This window comes from Nyctibius grandis, chromosome 16 (genome assembly GCF_013368605.1).
Source record: "Nyctibius grandis isolate bNycGra1 chromosome 16, bNycGra1.pri, whole genome shotgun sequence".
NCBI lineage: Eukaryota > Metazoa > Chordata > Aves > Nyctibiiformes > Nyctibiidae > Nyctibius > Nyctibius grandis.
Genome location: NC_090673.1, coordinates 9,880,344 through 9,899,146, shown reverse-complemented (window position 1 = coordinate 9,899,146; position 18,803 = coordinate 9,880,344). Strand labels below are relative to the sequence as shown.

The following is an 18,803-nucleotide window of genomic DNA, read 5'->3' as shown; positions in this document are numbered from 1 at the left end:
GTCCCTTACCTTGCACAGTATTTTTTGCTCTCCACTTAAATTTACTGAATGAGACTCTAGGAGGTGGGGGAGCAGAAAAGGTCCTTGGTTTAACTTAACTTTCTCATTCGCTCTTTCCTCTGATTGCTCTCCTCCCCTCAGCCCCCTGCCCTTACATTTTGCGTGATCACTGGAAGCTAACGAGGTACAACTAGCATTTGTTTGTCCTCTGTACCCACCTACGTACCTGTGTCCTATTTGCAACTTAAATCATCACTTGTTCCTTTTAGAAATCAGGTCAGAGAGAATTGCATAAAAGTGGCATCTTCTCTGATCAGGTGTGCACCGTTCCAGAGGCGCTGCCCACAGAGAAGAGCGTTCCTCAAGTGGGACGAATGGTCTGAGTCCTTTCCAATGGTTGTGGTAACGTTATGCTGGCTAATAAACGTCCAGAATGTTATCTGCTCACTTCAGTGGAGCTGATCTACCAGTGTAGTGGGCCTGGCCTGTCTGGCTGAATAGGGAAGGAGGCTCATATATACTACACTGAGGTTCTGGTACCGGTGAGGAGGTATGGGTTCATTTAACAGTGCTTTAGGTGTCAGACTTTTCTTTCTTTAGGTGCAACATGTGACATCAAGTGTTCCTGTTAAGATGACCCTACATGGCAGCCTCCTGGGCCTTACTGAAATCTCCTTTTCTTTCTGCTGCAGGAGAGGAGGCCTTGACCATGTACATGGACAAAACCCGCCTCGACAGAAAGTCAGGAAACGCTACCCAGAGCGTTGAAGCATTGCACCAGCTTGCTTCCTCCTACTTTGTAGACCGTGATGGCACCATGAGGAGACTCCATGAGATCCAGATCTCTACCGGAGCAATCAAGGTACTGTATCTTGCCATGGGAAGAGAAGGAAGATTGTGTGTCCCTACCAATACTGTAGGGATTTGGGGCAGGACCTTGCCAGTCCAGTGTGATGTCTTTTTTGATCATGAGTTGTTTTGTTCCCATGCTGATTTTCCAGGGTAAATTGTTCTCTGATGGACCTTACTAAAGAATTGATTTCCCCAGGGCCAGTAATATCTGGAAAGAGGTGAGCATTCAGCGTGATGGTTATGTAGGATAGGAGACTTCTACTATATGTGGTGGTGACCTCTGGAAGGGAGAGAGGGAACAGCTAATCCAGATCAGCAGTGGAGGTTGAAAGGAAAAGGCAAGTCTGTGAAATGGGCAGTCCTGTGCAACCCAGAAGTATTTTTTTTCTGTTGCGGGTGTAAGACTGCTAAACATTTCTCAGATGAACTTACTCCAGGAAAAGGTGAAAAATGCAGTATGGCATTCCTGAGGCATGTGGAATGAAGTGGACTGAGACACAGCTTGGAGGTTGCAGCGGGAAGGAAGGGGAGCTGCTCAGAGCATACAAAATAGGGAAAATGGCTCTGCAGACAAAGGCTGCCTTCTCTGCAAGCAATCATCCTGTACTGGGGAGGGATTTTATTGTTGCAGGGTTCACTCCAGGGAAGGCACTGTGGATGGAGTCGTCATTGTTAGCCATTTCTGAAAGGTTTCAGCTCTTGTTATTGTTCTGTGGTGTCTCATGGCTGAGTCTGTTCCCTTCTGGATGGGAAACCGAATTGAGATATTGAAACAGTGACAGCAGATAATCACCCTTTGTGAATTCAGGAAGGAGCAGCTCTCCTCCATGGCTGGAAACCAACAGCAACAACCACAGTAACAGCACTGCAGGTCATCTGTGCCTCCATCTATCTTCAGCACAAGGACGGTGTGCACATATGTTGAGGGAGCACTAGGCACCATTGTGGGCTGGCAATCCATCTCTCTATCTTGCTTTCCAATAAGAGAAGCCAGGGAATAATTCCCGTACTGGCTTCTGATGTTCTGCAATGGAGATCCTCTATGAGAAACATCAATCTGCAGGACCTCATTGCCAAGCCCAGAATAACATGCGGTACCATAAAGAAAGCAAATACAATTCACTCTGTTTTTTTCAGCTTGTGAGTGTGTCAAACATTAGCCGTGTCTGTCCAGTGAGGGGCATTTTTTCCCAATTAGGGAAATGCATTTTGGATTGCATCAGCTGGTGACAAGGGCTCATTACATTACAAGATCTGAACCTGCCTGGGGAAGATGTGATGCTGCAATCAAAGGGAACACTCTCTCTTTTCTACATCCTCCACAGGTAACAGAGACTCGGACTGGCCCCCTGGGCTGTAACAGCTACGACAATCTGGACTCTGTGAGTTCTGTCCTTCTGCAAAGCACTGAGAGCAAACTCCACCTGCAAGGTAGGGCACAGGGATGAGGGAGATGGTAATACAGGGCATGGAGGGGAGGGATGAAATGAGAGAGAGGTGACCTTTTTTCTAGCCTTTTCCCCTCCTCTGTTTGCTGTGATCGACGCTTTCGCTGTGAAGTTCCCTGAAGCAGGACTGGAGGCTTCTGGTGGCTTCGTGCAATGTTCAGCACAGCAGAGCCAGGGCTTGACAGGGACAGAGCTAAAGGCACAAGGAACTGCAGACTGGACCCCACTGAGGTGTCTGAGTGCCCCTGCCACTGAATTTTGATGGACTTTTGTGTATTATACATACACTGATATAAATAACTGTGACCTCTTTTCCATTAATATTGAAGGGGCATTCTGTCCACGTCCCTCTTTGTCCCTCACAAATTGTTGATTTGCGTAAGAGGTTTGCAGATCAGCTTTTGGGACTCTGTAATGACCGTAATCTTTGGGAAAAGTCACAGAGGTTTTATTTGGGTGCTAGAAGCCATGGCTTCAGTCCCAGTTGGGGAGCTAGTCCAGAAATCAACAGATAGAGGTCATGACTGAATTAATAAATAAATACATGCTGGTTAGCAAGAAGTCAACTTCAGCAGAAGGAGGAAATTCACTGGGCATGTAATTTACTAAGGTTATTCCCAAGTTTTTGACAAAATAAGGAAATGTGGGATTTAATTGCTCATTTGCCCAGCTGGTTTTATTTCTGGAATCCTTGTACTTGCACAAATTTTAATTTTTCAGATGAATGGGCTACATTACATCTTCCGCTTTGAGTATAATTTGGCAAGTGCTGTTTTAATCTTGATTTCACAGAAACTGGGTTTCATTTACTGAGTCACGTTGCGGATATATTACTATTGTTGTTATTATTTGCCTTTAAAAATAATAGGCAGGTTGCTTTCACTATTCTGGTGATTATCTACATCACTGAGTTGTGGTTCTTACCTAATTAACAGTAAAAAATTTGGGACTTTATATATACTGTGGTGATGACTGCTGGTAAAGAAAACCCAAGGATAACTAGGTAAACAGCTAAATAAGCAGACAGCTCGATTTATAGGCAAACAGGTAAGCAGATAAATCAATAGATCTCTATTGGCTATCTGATCCTACAAGAGAAGAGATGCCTGGGAGGGGGAAGGAGGTGGAGGGAGAGGGAAAATTTAGGCGAAAGAGGGCATATAAAGTGGATGAGGCTGTGATTTCTGGTAGGAGCAGACAGAGGACCTCAGGGTTCAGCCACACTTGAGTTTCATGGAGCTCCATGGCATAACCCAGAGCAGAGAGAGGCCAGACCCAAGCCAAGAGAGACAGGGAGGGAAGGGAGGAAGGTAAGAGCTCTTCCTAATAGAACAAAGTGACCTTTAAAGCTACACCTGAGTGTTTTCCGCCTGATCTAGAGTGTGGTTCTTGGGATAATTACCCAGGATTCTTCCTCTGGTCTGAGAGGCTTCATTAGGAATTAGTCACAGGGCTGCAGGTAATGGATCGTGACCGAGTCTCCTCTGATCTGATTAGCAGCCGAGCATGAGCTGCTGACAGAAATCCATGTTACTACCTTCGTGTCACTCTGGCTCCGAGGCCGGCTCAATAAAAGAGCAGCATCTCTGTGACAGGGAGAATTTCTGTTTCTGAACTTTCTTGCTGCCGCCCAGCCCTGAGCGCTGTGGTTTCAGACGTGCCCTTTAGGAGATGCAATGGCTGGACCCAGAGCTCAGCTACCTTTGTGCCTGCATGTAGGGTTTGGGAAGGTCAGCCAGCCTTGAGATTGAGGGGAGGACCGGGGTGCATGCACAGCGGAGGGCGTCTGGTTCTGCACCTGTAGTTACACGGACAGAAAAGCATCATTAATTTATAATCCAGTATCCATGTGGACCCAGCGTGCATGTACATCTGTGTCAGGTGCCTGCACTGGGGTAGATATACAGGTACATCTATCACAGTAGCTCAGAAGGTTTCCCTTTTTCCTAGCACTACCTGGGGGCAGGTTCCCTGGAGGGATTTAAAAGCCGTGGAGATGTGGTGCTGAGGGACGTGGGTTAGTGGTGGCCTTGGCAGTGCTGGGTTAAGGGTTGGACTCGATGATCTTAAAGGTCCTTTCCAACCAAAACGATTCTATGATGTAGTCTCCCCCCACGGAACTGAGGGATGCTGTTGAGGGCCAGGATCTCACAGGTGACTGCGCTTATTTGCACTTTATCTCCTCCTGTCCCTGCCACCAGCATGAAACCGTCCCTTCACCTGCCTCCGCCTCCAGTGCGGCTGATGCATGAGCTGCCTGTGCTGCCTGGGAAAGGAGTAAACCAGAGCGTGGGAGGGGACGATGCTAACAGCTGTACAGCTGTCTGGTGGGAAATGGGAAATTGTGTTCCCTGGAAAAGTGTCCTAAGCTGAAATTTGAAAATTTCAGTGAAAAAAAAGCAAAATTTTGAAAAGTTTCAGGAAATTAAAATTCCAGAAACATCTGCTCTTGGACAGTGTGACAGTATATGTCAATATTGCAACGTGGCACTATTTCAATAATGTAAAATCCTTCTGTGCTATTGTAAATATCGTGACATTAAACAGGAAATATTGCATATTAGGTAGTTTGTTACATCAAATATGGCAATAGAATATTAAAATTTACATTACAATTAGTATTAAAGTCTTTGCCAAGATGGACAGAGCAGTAATGACAACACACAACATTTCGGCTTTTCAGCAAAACAAAACGAGGAAGTATGAAAAATACATTTAGACCTTTCCCTGTCAGAAGTGCTTTTGGAATCAACACGCTCTCACAAAATGCTTCAATGAAACTGCATTTTCAACAGAGAACTCTTCTGTGGAAAATGTTTCAAATAGCTCTAATTTAGAACTGGGGAAATTTTACCTCTTTTAATGCAGGAAGCCTTTTATATACAGTCCAAAGCCAAACACCTCTCTCTAATAGTTTTTCTAGGTGAGTTAAGGACAGGTTCCCTTGTCAGGCACTTCATATTCTGCCTGTAGTTATGTAAAACAAACCTATACCAAACCTGTGCTGCTCTTAATTTTTAAAGAGGAACTTTATGCTTTACAGAATTCCTCCTTCTGATCAATAAGTTACCTTCAAAATTAAGATATTCTCCCTAACACTCATCACCAGCAAACTTATCTTCTGCGTGTATTATCAGCTGTTGTGGAGGATGAAGCCATTCTTTGTACACCCTGGCTTGGATTGAGGTGTTCACCCCATGAAAATGGTCCAGTATCTCAGTCTTTAAGGCCAGGTTGCCCCCCTGCTTGGATGCTGTCATGAGGCTGCTTCATCAGTACACAACACTGAAAGAGATTAATTTTTTTTTTAAATGTTTGCATTATTCAAAGAAAATTCTTAGAGAACAAACCAGTATCTTGGGTTGTTTTATTAAGGTCGTGGCTGGCAGCAGGGCGTTCCCAGTTAGTGTGGCCGACTGCAAGCTGCTCTGTGGGGCTGGTGTGCTGTTACAGTCCTTGGGGCTGCAGCTTTCCTGCTTTAAAAGTGGCATCTGAAGCACGCAGAGTGGTGGCCTCAACCAGTATGGCCTTCTTACAATATCATGTGTGTAAAGATTCCCTTAAAAATGATTAATCACCCCTGTGCTTTACTGACAGCTGTAATCAACGTAACTCCAGCAATATTTAGTCACTGGGCATGGTATGGAACTGCATACGAATGATGGAGGAGGGTTCCAGGACTGAGATGCTGCTGGCCCAGTACTTGTAAAATATCTTCCTAGGATCTGGTCACAAGGATGCTCAATACAAAACCAAAAACATTGATATGAATCTGCCCTTGTCTGGGTATGATGATAAATGTGTGGGTATTTATATATATATATATATATATATATATATATATATGTATGTTAAAGTACAAATGTGAAAGCAGGCATGGTTGTATTTCAGTAGCCCTAAAACTGATTTCTTCCCCAAGGAAATTCCTGGCTGGAAGATCTCCGAGTCACACGTAACCCCCACGGCATGTTTGCAGTTTTGAAGTTAGGGCTTTGCGTTTGGTGTGTGCGCACTCGTGTTTCGATGAGTAGCTAGATTTGTGTGTCACTTGTGTTCCTGGTCTAAGCACATATTTGAATATGTGCTGCTTGTTAAATGCTACAATTAACTGCACGGATTCCAGCAGAACTGCTTACCTGATTAAAGTTAAGTGTTTATAGAAGTGTTTTGTTGAATTGGTGCTGAGTGTACAGGGGGTCTGATTACCTCTTAAACATCAGATTATTTCTTACAAGAGAAGGTTATCCTGCAAATGTTTTTTTTTTTTAGAAACCATGAGTTTTATGGACAAAAAGCAAGTATCCACATAAGGCACTCTGCAGGGTAGGATAGGAGCATGTTATGTTTTGGAGATTACAGAGTATTCATGTTTCTGCATGTGCTGAGATACACAACGGATGTCCCTTGCAATGGGAAGTGCTTTCCCTGAAACTTTAGTTGCTTTTTTTACCACTCTCCCCTCCTGAAAAAAATCTCCAAAGCTGGTATCATTTGTAGCTGGGACCAGACAGCATGTCAGTGATGTTATCCAAGTTAAAATTCAGAGAAAATATGGTGAGCTGAAGAGCCTATGGGCATTTGGGCCTCAAATTCAAAGGTTGGAGGAGCAGCCAGGGCAGGTTGCTCCTCCATGAAGCAAAGAGTGGAAAGATTTGTTCATGGGACTTGGACCATGAATAAACCGGGTCAGTGCACATCAAGAAGCCCATACTCCTTCTCCTGTGAACTTGCAAGCTCAGTGAGTACAGCAGCCTTCAGGCTCTCCAAGCCCCTTTTGTAGATCTCTGTTCTCCTATAGTGCTGCACTTTCTTTCCATCCTGAAGGAAAGTCTTGGAGCCTGGCAGGTGGGACCATCCCTAATGTCAGTGTGAATGTTTGAAAAGGGACCATTCCTCTGTGGTGGCTGCTTCACATAAATCCCTAGAAGAGACTGAACTTCAGTGCTTCCTGAAGACAACAGGAAGAAAGCTGAGGTTCTTATGGAGAAGCATCTCAGGGATGACCAAAGGGACCTAAAGTGCTGGTCCTCATTAGGCTGGTTTTGAGATGTTCACAGGGATGCTGTAGGCTGTAGTCAGCTCCTTGCATGTTCCCTCCCTTCCCTGCAAGAGCACTGCAGAAAAGGCAGCAGGATCTACACTGACACAGTGCCTCCAGGTGCTGGGCTTGAAATCCTTCCTTGTGCAATTGTCACAAACGTCTTCTCCAGCTGAAGGCTGCTCTGCGTTCATCCTGCCCAGCAGCTGCCGCTGCTCCACGCTCGACTGCGCATTAGGTCAGACAATGGGGCAGCTGCTGCCACCAGGCATGGTGCTCTTGGGGACTGTGCCCTGGCAATAGCAGGAGGGCAGAGGAAAGAGAGGTCCCTGTGCCTTCAGCACCCTCCTGATCCCCCCAGACCTGGGCTTCCAGAGGGACCTTGTCAAGGCTGAGGTGTCTCTGCAGAACCAAAAGCAAAAGGGTAATGGGGTTCCCTGGGGCACTGCCCACCACTTTTCTCTTGCCTGAGGTGAACACGACCCATCAGAGAGCCGGGCCTGAACTCCTGAAAGGAGTAACAGCCCTTCCTGCCCTTCCTGCACACTCTCATCCTCTGAATTATTGTCTTATTTTCATTCTGCTCGGATGAGCTGTCAGCCACGGATACAGTAATTCAGTGCAACAGGAACACAAACAGATGGGTAATTGACCCGCGTGCCTTCATTACACTGGAGTTCAGCACTGCTGTTCGAGCCATAAACTCCTTTATCTGCCGCTCTGAAATCCCTGGGCCTTTTGCAAGCAAAGCGAGGCGGGCCAGGCTTCCTGCTCAGGGTTATCGGCGTCTCTGCCTTGTGCGCCGCAGATGCTGAGCGAGTCTGACGAGCAGGACGCGCCAGGTAGAAGGAACCAGCTGTAATCCTGAGAGACATCTGCGGGGAGCCCGGAGCTGGGGGCTGGAGAAGGACAGGGTGGAAGAACACGTACAGTGGGCAAACAAACTGTTATCGTGTCCTCTGGCGCCTGAGCGAGCGCAGACCTACACCGCTGCCTGCGCAGATGGATGGGTGCACAAACACGACGGAGAAAGAGACGTGGGGATGGCTCACTCAGCTAATGTAAATCTTCAGAGCAGCGCTGAAATCGTTGGCACTAAATCCATTTGTACTTTTATAGGATTTGGCAACTAGCCTTCCTGGCAGGGAGCGAGCTGAAAGGACTCAGGTACCCAGCTCCTGTGTTTATACTGTGGGAGCTGGGCACTTAACTCTGCAAGGGTTTTTTATAAATCCCTGCTTGTATTATTTTCCTTTCTTCTGTTTTCCTTTCTTTCTTCTTTTCTCTTTCAATGTGTACTTTTCTTGTTTCTGTGGTACCAAACCTATTTAGTCTCTCTCAAAGCAGGTCAGAACAGCACAGTGCTCAGCACTTCTGAACTAGCGCTTGGTTGCAAAGTATAAAAAAAACCCGCACCTGGGAATAAAGGAGGCTTTGCATTCGGGTGCTTTGTGCTGTCCTGGCAGCCAGGGCTGGGATGAAGCAGGGACACTGGGTGTTGGGGAGGGAGGAGTTACTGTGTCCCTTCTCTCGCAGAGCAGATGGGCTCTGCTCTCAGCTAACTCACTGCTTGCCCTGGAGGTGTGCAATTTGTCCCCCACCTTCCTTACTCATGATAGCTCTGAGACAAATATCCCAGCAGCTTCGAATTCTTCAGCATCACTTTCCTAAGCTGTTAATGAAACAGGTTTTGAAAACAAGAACAGATACCTGAAATGACTTTTTATTTTTTTTCCACATCCTTGCCTCTTGTTCCTATACGCCAGGTCTCCAGATCATCTTCCCTCAGTATTTACAAGAGAAGTTTGTCCAGTCTGCCTTGAGTTACATCATGTGCAATGGCGAGGGGGAGTACATCTGCCGGAACAGCCAGTGCGGCTGCCAGTGCGCGGAGGAGTTCCCACAGTGCAACTGCCCCATCACCGACATCCAGATCATGGAGTACACGCTAGCAAACATGGCCAAGACCTGGACAGAAGCCTACAAAGATCTGGAGAATTCAGGTAACCGAGCAAAACACATTCTCCGATTGATTTATTTCAAACAAAACATATCAGATTATACCAGTTAAGAATCTTTTCTTCCCTTAATATAATATTCCAGTTTGGGTAAAAAAATAGAGGATATTGAACCCAAAAACATGATCCTAGCCTTGAGGAATGCCTTTTTTCTCTATACACATACAGATGAAAACACACACCACATGTAATTCTATGTATAAGGGGATATTTTCCGTGGAAGAGTTTGTTTGATTAAAAATGTGGTTTTTCATACTAACCCAGCTCCGAATCTCTCTTTAATAGTTCTACAGAGAAACTTCCACAATATGAATGATGCAGAAATTGCTTTTCAGATTTGCATGAATGATTTATTATGCTTTGGTGAAAGGCAATTCACAGAGAGAGCGTGCAGGCCAGATGACACCTCGTTTGAGCTAGAGAGGAGAAGGGAAAATGACTTCTCTCTCCTACAGTGCCAACGTCTGCTGGTGTGAACATTTCTCCTCTCCCTTCACTTTCTCCCAGTGTGACGCTGGAAGTGTCAGCAGAGTTTGTTCCACACTGATGCTGGTAACACCCATAGTAGGTATGCAACATCACTCTCAAGGGCTTGAGGTAGGAAAGAGCAATATTATCAGTGCAATTACATCCTTTCCATCCAAGTGGTCTGCCCATCCTGCAGCCACACAGGCATTAAGCAGAACTTAACTGAGAACTTCTTATCCCTGTACTGGCTCCCATATCTTAGTGTTAACCAGTTACCTTCCAACACATTTTCTTTAATGATTATTGTCATAACTGTCCAGGTCTCCATGTTAGGAAAGGAAACTATGAGGAAGGGTGCATCTAGCTCCATTCAAGGCATTGAAGAATCCTTCAGAAGCCTTCCCAGCAGCAATTCCTTTCTTCATGTTGAAGGTCACCTTAATCCCTTTAATGGTTGAAATGAAGTGGCCTATGATGTTTCCTCAACAGGCTGTTGAGGACTGCTTCATACTTCAATATATGGACCCTGCTGGTGTGTCTGCTGTGGCACAGATTCTTATGTCCAACTCACACTGTCAACTTGGTGCTCAGCTGAGCAAAGTCAGAGTAGTAGTTAATGGCCTGTGGCTGATGACCATCTTGACAAGAGCCCCCCATATACTATGGGGAGCCACAAGGCTGGGGCAGTTCCCACAGCAGGTCACTAGCTGAAGAGCTCAGTGGCTTTTCAGGAGTTTCTGTAGGTTCATGGATGGGGCAGGTACAACAGGGCAAACCTGAAATGTGGATTTCGGAAGCTTCTGCTATCTCAGTATTACACAAATGAGGATTACTGGCAGTGCCTGCCAGCACAGCTCTGCCACTAGTTAAGTGTTACTAGTTGTTAGTTCTGGCACAGGATCTTAATGCAAGATGCTCAAGAGCCCCATGTTGGCCACCGCTCATCAACCCGCTTTACATTCCCAGGTGCTCTAATCCAGACACTGAGAAGGTGAGAGCCCTGTGGAGAGAGAAGAATTACAGTCCCACAGTGATTGTTTTACTGTTACATTCTGTACTTGTTGCACTTGATCGAAGCAAAGACTGTGGTAGATAATTATATTCGGTCGCCCTTCCCTTGAGATTTCAACAGGGGAAGGTGTTGTTCATTTGCCGTGTTAAAGTGACACATTGCAGTGCAATTCTCTGCTGTGCTGCAGCCATATTCCACCCAGGGCTGGAGGCTTTTCAGGGCTAGACGGAGTGATTATCTTTATGTTTAAAGCTGCTGCATCTCATTCATCACTTTGTTGCATCATGCGTGAACTTATCCTTTCAGATGAATGTCGCTATCACAAAAGAATGTAGTCTTAGTATTTTTGCTTCTGTTTTTTAATAAATATTCCCAATAACTAGAGGATTTTCTTCATAATGAGCAGCAGAAAAGAAATCTCTAATGACATCTGAAGGCTTTTCCAATAAAGTGGGCTGAAAGGCACAAGAGTGCTCTGAAAGCAAATACCATTTGCAGAAGAAGCTGCTGATAGCCTCAAAGATCTATATTCTGTTTCTGATCTGTGTTGGATTCCTGTGTCAATTTGAAAAAATCGTGCGGGGCAAATCAAGAGTTGGTGTGATTTGGGATAGCGTCTTCAAAGTCAAGGAGGCCGCAGTGAACTGATGCTGCTTTAAATCAGCTCAGGAGCTCTCTCTTAGTCCTGTGCTTCATTGCTCATGTGTAAATTGAGAAAAATAACACTGCCTTATTCTTGGCATTTTAGTATGGCTGGCCAAAAAATTCTGCGTCAGGACTGTGATTCTGGATTTTAAACCAGCCTTTTGATTAAAAGTCATGGGGATTTTTTTGAGGTACTATTGCTTTCTGATGAAAATGTGATATTTTTTTTTTTAACCGAAAAGCCAAGCACCAGGAAAATGAAAGTTTCATCTTTGAAAGAGATGTTTGACGTGGCCATTTCGCTGTGATGCCACCATTCTTCTCCAGAGGCTGGACCCTCTGCCCTGCACCACCAGCGATGATCAGTCATTGCCATGGGGCTGCCTGCAGGGACTGTGTGACTCTGCAAAAAGAGGGGCCCTGCTGCATTCTGGGAGATGTAGTCCTAGCCATCATCATAATTTTCTATGCAGATAAATAAAATAAAAACAAATGCAAACAGCCTTATTAGTTAATTAGAAATTCTCAGGGTGAAGCATGAACTATTCCCAGACAGATACAAGGCTTAGCACAATGCAGCCATAGTCTTGGCTGGGGCCTCCAGGGATAGTTAGAAATAAATATAAATAAATAATGAAGAAACTATTCTTTTTTGAAAGTATTTTCTTTTTTCACCCCCCTGGTTTTAGAACAACCCCATCCAGCTTTTATTTTGCTCATTTGTTTTTCCCCCAACGTTGCACTGCAGTATCAAAGTGTGCACACTGCATTGAAAATTCTCCCTTACCCGTCTCTATGAAAAATGTAGCACATTCATCATCAGAGGGAAAAGAGCTTGGTCTTTTGCAAAAACAGGCTTTTGAGGAAATTGATTTATAAGGGGCGGGAAGCAAATGCAAGGCTTTTACTGCTGAAAGGTACCAGGAGTAATCAGCATGGTCAACAGAAGCAATTATACATGATGATAGTTTCAGAGGACCACTGAACAGGAGAGAATCATTTTTGGGGAGGAGAAGGGCACTGAAAGCAGCATTACAAATAGAGTGAAAACCTGAGAGATGATTAAAAAAAAAAAATCTCTCCGTTATCTTTGGGGAAGAAAGGAGAAAAGCAGATGTCCTGTGGATCTTGATAGTGCAATGATGATAATTATATTTATTAGGTGTTCGGTTTCACCATGTGACGAGTAGGACACGAACATCCATTTACCATCTATATAATGATGGTACTGACTAATGCGTAGATACTCTTTGTTAGGCAGTTAAGCATGAACTGCAAGTTGCTGAATAATAGGAAATCTGTTATGCAAATATATATAACTTTGTAGAATAGGTTGTAAATTATCTGGTCTGATTTTCTCCAATACTTCTATGGATTATTTCTTTTTTTGAAAAGATATGAGCCTTTACAAGCTTTCATTTTTTCCTTTTCTTTGGCTATTGTCCTCTTTTCCTTCTGAAAATGGGATGAAGGAATTTTAAAAGGATTAGGAAAGGAAGAAGAATAATGTAAATAACTTAGAGGGAAAGGTGGCTGCATTTCTTGTTGGATACTTTGTGGGGTTTATGGCAGGGCTCTAGCCCACCTCCCTCTAGAAGCAGGACTACCACCAGCACTAGATCAGGTCAGCCGTGGTTCTGTCTAGCAGAGCCTAAAATGAGAGATTCTTCTACATCTCTGGGCAGCGTGTTCCATGCTGCATTACCTCCAAGTGAAGAAGTTTTCCAATAAATCATTTGAACTTCTCAAGCTGCAAACTGTCTGTTACTCCTTGTTCTATCATCTGTCTCTAATAAGAAGAGTTTCCTCCTTCACATTGGTAAGTACCTTTTAAGCAGTTGTAGGCTGTAATTAGATTGCCCCTCGGCCTCTTCACCAGATCAAACAAGTGCAGCTCCCTCCACCTGACCTCGTAGGACTTGTGCTCCAGGCCCTTGACCATCGTGGTAGCCCTCAGCTGTGCCCTCCCCAGTTTCTCAACACTCATCTTTAATTGGGTGTCCCTAAAGCTGGGCAGAGAAATGCAGGTGCAGCCTCAGTAGTGCCAAGAAGGGGGGAATATTAACTTCCACCTTCAGCATGGTGCCCACCATAACCCCTAGGACCTTTTTAGCAGCTGTTACTCAACTGGTTGTTTCCAAGCCTGTACTGATGTGTGGGGTTGTTCTGCCCCGAGGCAGAGCTTCTTTCTTTTCTTTATTGCACTTTATGGGGTTTTTGCTGGCTCACTCCTCGCGTTTCTCAAGGTCTCAGCGTGTCAAACACAGTTTTCTGGTATCAAAAATTGGGTTGTTTTCTACTGAGAAAGCTGGAACCATCTGGGTTTTCCATATGAGGAGGTCCCAGCCTGGTAATCAGAGTCTAAGCAAACCATACTCCTCAGTTAGGAAGAAAGGGGTGGTCGTAAACAGAAACAGTATCAGATTTTTTTGTTTTGTGATTAAAAAAACTCAGACAAAACCTACATAATGTTTTTTTCATTATCAAACAAAATCAAACAGAAATAAAGTGATCACAAAACAACATTTAACAGCATATTTTTGGATCAGTTAGATTTTTCCTCTGGCTAAAATTGACACATTTTGTTCTGACTTTAGCCCTGCAAACTATTTTATTTTATTTTCATTGTTACATAAAGCAACTCATTTAATTTCAAATGAAGTTAAATGAGAAAAAAAGAATCGGAATGCTCTTTTTAAAAAATGAGAAAGCAGGGCATTTTAACACAATCCAAACGCTTCCTCTGGGGATTTTTTTAAAGCTTTTTTTTCTCTTTTTTTTTTTTTTTAACAACACAGCCAAAGTGATTTGACTTCAACAACAAACGGCATTTTAGGATCAGCCAAAAAACAATTTAAATGAGAACTCTTTAACTGACGATGATTACAACTCCCTAGTTTTTGTTCATAACCCCTAGCCTAGAATCCCATGCTCCAGGGAATTTGCTCTCTTTTTTCCTCCACCCTGTATGCATTAACAGTATTGTTTCAGCCTAATACTCTCTGGGTTTCATTTCCCATATGGGAACAGCAACAGCCATGGAATTAGTGAGCTTCCTGGGGCAGAATGATGGACCAGTAAGTTAATGGACATCACCTTCCTTTAGCAGAGCACTGATGGCCTCATACATCATTGCTGTGTCTCCAGCCTGCTAATGAAAAGCTCTGTAACTTTGTTATAGTTCAGAAACCTCTGCATTTCTCCACATTTTTGTGTGTTCCAGATGAGTTTAAATCCTTCATGAAAAGGCTACCTAGCAACCACTTCCTGACCATTGGGAGCATCCACCAGCACTGGGGCAACGACTGGGATCTGCAGAACCGCTACAAGCTGCTGCAGAGCTCCCTGGAAGCCCAGCGCCAGAAGATCCAGCGCACTGCCCGCAAACTCTTTGGCCTCAGTGTCCGGTGTCGGCACAATCCTAACCACCAGCTGCCTAGAGAAAGGTACCTTCATCCTTCACTGGGGATGGGTGTGGTGTGATGGGTGGCTGACGGAGCTGAGCCTGGCCTTGGACCTAAACCCAGCAGCCTAAGTGTTCGGATATAGGGTGTGCTAACATGGAGGTTTAGGGGAAAAAAGTCTGGGAGTGGGTTGGCATTTCTGGAGGTGTAAGTAACTTTTATCATGTACCTAAGCATATTCACATCCCTTCGGTGTGGTCTTACCTACCCAGGTGAAGGGCACCCACTTATTCTGTAGTGTTCTGCAAGACTGTTACAGGGCTGACATCTGACAGCCAAGCAGACTAAGCTGCTTTTTAACTGGTCTTGCATCATGTACCACAGCCAAGCTTTAAGCCTCCATTTGCTGTTAAAGTGGACATATGGAGCACAAGATGCTTCAGCCCATTTTTGAGTTGTGCTCCTCAATGATGATAGCCAGAGTGAAGGAGAAGCTTTAATTTCACTTGGAATAGATCACCTCTCTTTTACAAAATGCAGAGTGAACCTGCAAACCTGCACTGACCAGAAGCCTAGCAATGTTATTACAGATGGAGGGAGTAGATTTTCCATTACAGCTGCAGCAACTATTGATATCCAATAGTCACCTCCTGCTGGCTCCTTTCAGCCCTGACCTATGGCTGGGTTTATATTAGCTTCTAGTCATTTTTGGAGACTTGCATCTGTGGATTTTAATAAACATCTCCTGCTGTTTCTTTCTACGTTGTCTGGAGTGAAGTAACACTGAAAATCTAGGAAAAAAATGAGTCCAAGTACCTTTTCTTCCATGCTTCTCTTGGAAGGGTCAGGGCACGTTAATATTTGTAAAGGAACTGTTTTTTCACCTCCTTCATTAACTAAATATTCAGTCTCAAGAGAAAATAAACTGATGGGCTGCTGTGTCCTGTTACCATCCAGCCCCTGGCTGCTAAGCACACTGAGTTTTCATTTCATGCAGCTCAGGAAACTCTTCCTGGGCTTAACAACTCTTTAATTACCAAGAAATCTCATGTTTCTGGACAAAGACTTGATGGACTTACTAGGGATGAGGAGAAATATCTATTAAGTTTTAAGAGATTATGAAAAAAAGTCTGGAGAACCTCCTAAAACTGGCCCGTTCCTGCCAACTGGCTGAGTTGCTATGAACAAGCCAACTGGCGGAGGAGCCACGAGCACGTCCAGGCATTATTTTGCATTGTGCCACAACAACAACAAAGTGAAGCAGCAGCGAGCAAATACCCAGCCAACCATGTTGCTGCAAAGCATTCAGATAAATATGTCTTTAGCGTTTCTCTTCTATTTTAAAAAGTCAGCCACGCAGAAGGGGAACATCCAACTAATACTGTAAAATCTGAGGGAAGGAGGAAGAAGTGGATGATGGCAGCTGGGTTTTTAACTGACTGATGTGCTTGATTTGTTTAAGTCAACACCACCAGGCATATTATAATTTCTTTTCTTATTTGTCATTCTGCATTTGTAGCTAGGCAGGGGAGGGGCTCAGTAGGCAGATGTGTAGTGGCAGAGGTACGCGTTTCATTGTTCCTTTCACAGGACTCAGAAATACTCTAATTTTCTAATTGTTACTGTACAGAACAACAGACACAAAGCGTGCCAGTGGCTTTGAAAGGATGGAAAGCTTCTATTAAGAGCAAGTCTCTCTCTTTAATACACATAATAGGAAGCTTTATGTATTCAAAAGCAATGTAAAAAAGAAATAGGATTGCTGTTGATTGTGCTCAGGGAAAGGAAGAGGTGGTGTTTCCAAAAGAAAGAGTAGGGATTTGGGCAATTAGGCTGATTCTCCATGACCTTTTGCAATAGCTAAGAAACAAATATATATATATATATATATTTTTACTCTGCACTGCTTTTGCTTAAAAAACACCTCTTTGCAGGCAGGTTGGTTCGTTTAGAAAAGAAACCACTCCTCAGTTGTTAATGCTTCAGTGTTGAATGAGTACCTATAGTTGCATTTTAAAACTCTGGATGTAAAATATAAATAACGTCCAAAGGAGAGGGGGGTTGATACATGTTCTGGGCTCCAGCCAAATTGTCATTAGTTAAGAATACATCTCACAGCTGCTGAGAATAAAAATAGCTTTTTTTTAACTTCACTGTTTCATACAGAAAGCCCAAAAGTACCCCCACAGCAGCTAGTGCTGGTTGGGAAGTGAAAGATGAATTTGCGAAGGAAAACTTGTTAAATCTCTACCTTTTTTCTTGCAATTAAGAAAAAAAGAATCTGTCCTACTGGATCAGAGTTTTTATTGGGGTTTTTTTGGTGCTTTTTTGTTTGGTTTGTTTGGGTTTTGTTTTTATATGGTTTGGTTTTCTAGTCAGCTCAGACCCCATCTACAACAAAGCTGCATCTTTGTCTCAAGGGACATCCCTCAGCCTCTTCCCCTCCACAGACCTGATTAATCCTGAAAGGTGACAAGTTAGGAGGAAAGAAAATTATTCATCACCTTTCTGTATAACCTGACCTCCGCTTCTGATCTGAAAGCCCAACACTGTCCTGCAAAACATTTTTTTTTCATCGCAAGAGAGAGAGGTTTTAAATATTGAAGCAGCTCTGCATGATCACCTGGCTCCCAGTCCCCAGCACTGCCAGGGGACTGCACGGCTCCAGCGAGCAACAGCAAGAAAACACTGCAAAATAACTCTCACTCACAGCTTGGCCTGGTTGTCATTTTTTTTTAATTTTAGTTTGTAATGTAAGATATTAAAATTGAATTTAAAATTGCTTGACAGTGACCTTTGAAGACATAGTTTTCCTTTTTTTTAATTTCACGTGCTCTAGCACTTTATACGTTGAACTGAGGCAGCAAACATCAGGCAAAATAACTTTTGCAAGGATATTAAGAGGGAGAAAGATAAACTGGTGACTCCTTAATGAAAGAGAAAATAATTAAAATGAAAACCAATGGCTACTTTGCTACTGGCTTGCAGCTTTTAAACAGTGGCTCTTTTCAGCTTCCTTGTGCCCTGACATCTCTTGGTTACATTCCCGTGAGTCTGAGCCACCACCCATGTGTGTTTTAAGGAGTTACCTCCTGTTAGCTGAAGGGCTGTGCCTGCTCCCGCCTATATCCTTATCCTGTCCCAGTTGCAAGACAAAATGGGATAATTGATACCACTTCTCTCTCTCACTCTATCACACTTCCCATTGTCGTGTTTGTAGCTAATGCCCAGCTCTGCCCTGGATTCTGCATTTTAATTTAATTACGTCCTTTATTGCTGCCATCAGCAGATGGTGGGGAGCCTTTTTTTTTTTTTGGTCCTACTTGTGTCTTTGCTGAATGCTAAGACATACACCCCCCCCAAAAAAAGAAACAAATCCAAATAAACCCCTCTTTCTCCTGATCTCCTCCCATCCTTCCTTTGCAAAGTTGATCTGGGGAACAGGAAAATTACTAGTCTTGATTGCAAGATATCAGATGAGACTCCTTTCTTGTTTTGCTCTGCTGACTGTTAGTATAAGAGAAGGATGGAAGGATAGCATTTTTTTCCTCTAAGAGCACACCTAAGATGGCCAGGCTATGGTCATCTGACTAATGTTTACCGTGTCCCCTGCTGTGTAGCCTGGCCATCCTTGTCCCGTGAACTCAATGGCGTTATCAACATGTAAAACCTGTGTAAAGCATCAAGCCAGCACTGCACAAATGCACTGGGAATCCTGTGCACGAGCGAGGGCATGAGGAAATCAGGAGAGTCGCGTTCGCTTGCACAGAGCTGGAACTGAGATCTGTGCCTGGGTTGCTTGGCGTGTGCTTGGCTGTTTTTGCGGGTGCAGCTGTACGAAGGCGGTGGCCCTGTGTGCGCACAGGCACACCTCCGACAGCGCTGAATACCTCGTCAAACCCACCTCAGAAACCACCT

General features: G+C 44.1%; 1 protein-coding gene across 3 annotated transcripts in view; it reads left to right on the top strand.

The window, feature by feature from the left end:
* BRINP1 (BMP/retinoic acid inducible neural specific 1) overlaps positions 1-18,803 on the top strand; it is a 146,316-nt gene that overhangs the window by 123,427 nt on the left and 4,086 nt on the right. For all 3 annotated transcript variants that reach the window (XM_068413934.1, XM_068413933.1, XM_068413935.1), the window contains 4 exons: positions 693-862; positions 2,178-2,283; positions 9,105-9,341; positions 14,705-14,927. In XM_068413934.1, the coding sequence (XP_068270035.1) occupies positions 693-862; positions 2,178-2,283; positions 9,105-9,341; positions 14,705-14,927 (736 nt within the window). The remainder of the gene's footprint in view (positions 1-692; positions 863-2,177; positions 2,284-9,104; positions 9,342-14,704; positions 14,928-18,803) is intronic.